Source organism: Cricetulus griseus, chromosome 4, assembly GCF_003668045.3.
Source record: "Cricetulus griseus strain 17A/GY chromosome 4, alternate assembly CriGri-PICRH-1.0, whole genome shotgun sequence".
NCBI classification, from domain to species: Eukaryota; Metazoa; Chordata; class Mammalia; order Rodentia; family Cricetidae; genus Cricetulus; species Cricetulus griseus.
Genome location: NC_048597.1, coordinates 7,930,879 through 7,932,830, shown reverse-complemented (window position 1 = coordinate 7,932,830; position 1,952 = coordinate 7,930,879). Strand labels below are relative to the sequence as shown.

At 43.6% G+C, this 1,952-nt stretch overlaps 1 protein-coding gene across 1 annotated transcript; it reads right to left on the bottom strand.

Annotated features, from left to right (window-relative positions):
• Positions 1–361: 361 nt before the first annotated feature.
• Positions 362–637, bottom strand: LOC103160961 (keratin-associated protein 19-3). Its single transcript, XM_027415746.1, has one exon. It carries the CDS (start codon positions 635–637, stop codon positions 362–364), a length of 276 nt encoding a protein of 91 aa, XP_027271547.1.
• Positions 638–1,952: the final 1,315 nt, after the last annotated feature.

The following is a 1,952-nucleotide window of genomic DNA, read 5'->3' as shown; positions in this document are numbered from 1 at the left end:
TAAAGGTGTGAGCCACCAATGCCTGGCTTGTTAGATGTTTTTAAGTTCTCTTGCCACAGTCAAAGTTTTGAAAAGGAGACGCCATTTACTGCATGATTGAAATTAATTTATTGAAACATGAAAGTTTGTATTATATTGTTATAATAAAAGGAAAAAGATTAGTAACTTGAAAAGGAAGATTCCAGGTTATTGTATGGGAAGGGTTCTCTTTGCTGTTGTCTCTTGATTCTGGAGTTTCTTTTCATAGCTATCTTGATCTTCAAGACAATTCATCAGGCAGCCCCTGCTGCTGTAAATGGCTCATTGAGAATTCAGCAGAGTCGTGAACACTAGAGGAATCCAGTGGTCCAAGGAATAATCTTTAGTAGAAGCTGGAGAAGCCATAGCCTCCAAAAGATGAGGGATGGTAGCAACCATATCTGTGGTTTCCATAGTTAGAACCATATCCATAGCCTCCAAAGCCATGATTGCCCAGTCTGTGGAAGCTGCCACCTCCACAGCCAAAGCCATAGCCCAGACCATTAAAGCCTCTGTGGTTGTAGCCATAGCCACTGACAACTCCATGGCCATAGCCCAGTCCATGGAAACCTCTGTGGCCATAGCCAAGGCCTCCATAGTAGCTGCTGTAGTGGCTCATGGTGTCGGGAATTGTAGATTGGTTTAGATGTTGAGGATAAGTGTCTTGCCTGTGACCATCGCCAACCTCTCCCAGGTTTTATACCCTCACTGGTGGGTGGGGCAAGCCACGCAGGATCACCCCATTTGTGGAGATGGAATTGCATAAGAAAAATCTCATCTACCGAATTGGGTAAAACTTTAGGGCAATTTCTTTCACTAATTAAAGATATTTTCGTTTGGTTTCTGTGAAGTTTGGATTCCAGTGGTAACGATGCTGCCTGCCTTCAAAGACCTCTTCTTTGGTCCTCCTGTTTAAAGCTCTATAATCAGACATGAAAGCGTCAGTCACCTCCAATTTCATCACTTGGAATAGTTTGTTCATTACAGCCCTTTCCCAGAACCTCTGATATGGCTTCTGCCTAATTTATTCATTGCATAGGTATTTAATGATAACCTAGTGCAGCTCGTCCGACATGCTGGAGGTGGGGAGCTCATTGTAAATAGGAACTTCTCATCCCTACACATGGCCGATCCATTATCTCTTCTCATTACAATTATGAAAACATCTCAGCTCACTAGGGACTCACTAGGGTACTTTTATTCATTTACACATTACGTGTCCCTCATGTCCATTCACCCACCTACCCTCTCTGCCTTTTCCTTTTTATCCCACATTTGTTTGCTTTCTATTGCCGTGATAAAGCACCATGACCAAAAACAACTTGGGAAGAAAAGGGTCTATTTCAGCTTGCACTCCAGGTAACATGCCGTCACTGTAGGAAGCCAGGGAAAGAATCTAGACACAGGAACTCAGTCAGAAGCCAGGAGGAGTGCTGCAGATTAGCGTCGTACCCCACATGGCTTTCACAGCCTGCTTCCTTATACGGCTTAGACCACTGTGCAGAGACGACAGCACCCTGAGGGCCGGACCTGTGCACATGAGCGGTTAGTCAAGAAAATGCCTCACAAACTTGCCTAGAGGTTAATCTGGTGAGGGCATCCTCTCAATTGAGTTTCCCTCATCTCCAAAATCTCTAGCTTGTACCAAGTAGGCAATGAAATAAAACACCAGGACAAACACTTCTCTCCCAGTTCCTAATAATGCATCTTCTACTTTCAAGTCATCATTTATTTTCGAAGAGAAAAGACGTGACCCTTGCCCTACTGGGTCTGGCTTATTTCATTTAACAGGATGCCCTATATAGTTCCATCCATTTTTCTACATGACAGGATTTCATTCTTCTTTATGAACAATAACCCACAATACAAGAGGCCAGGGAAATACTTCAAACACACACACACACATACACACACACACACACACACACACACAC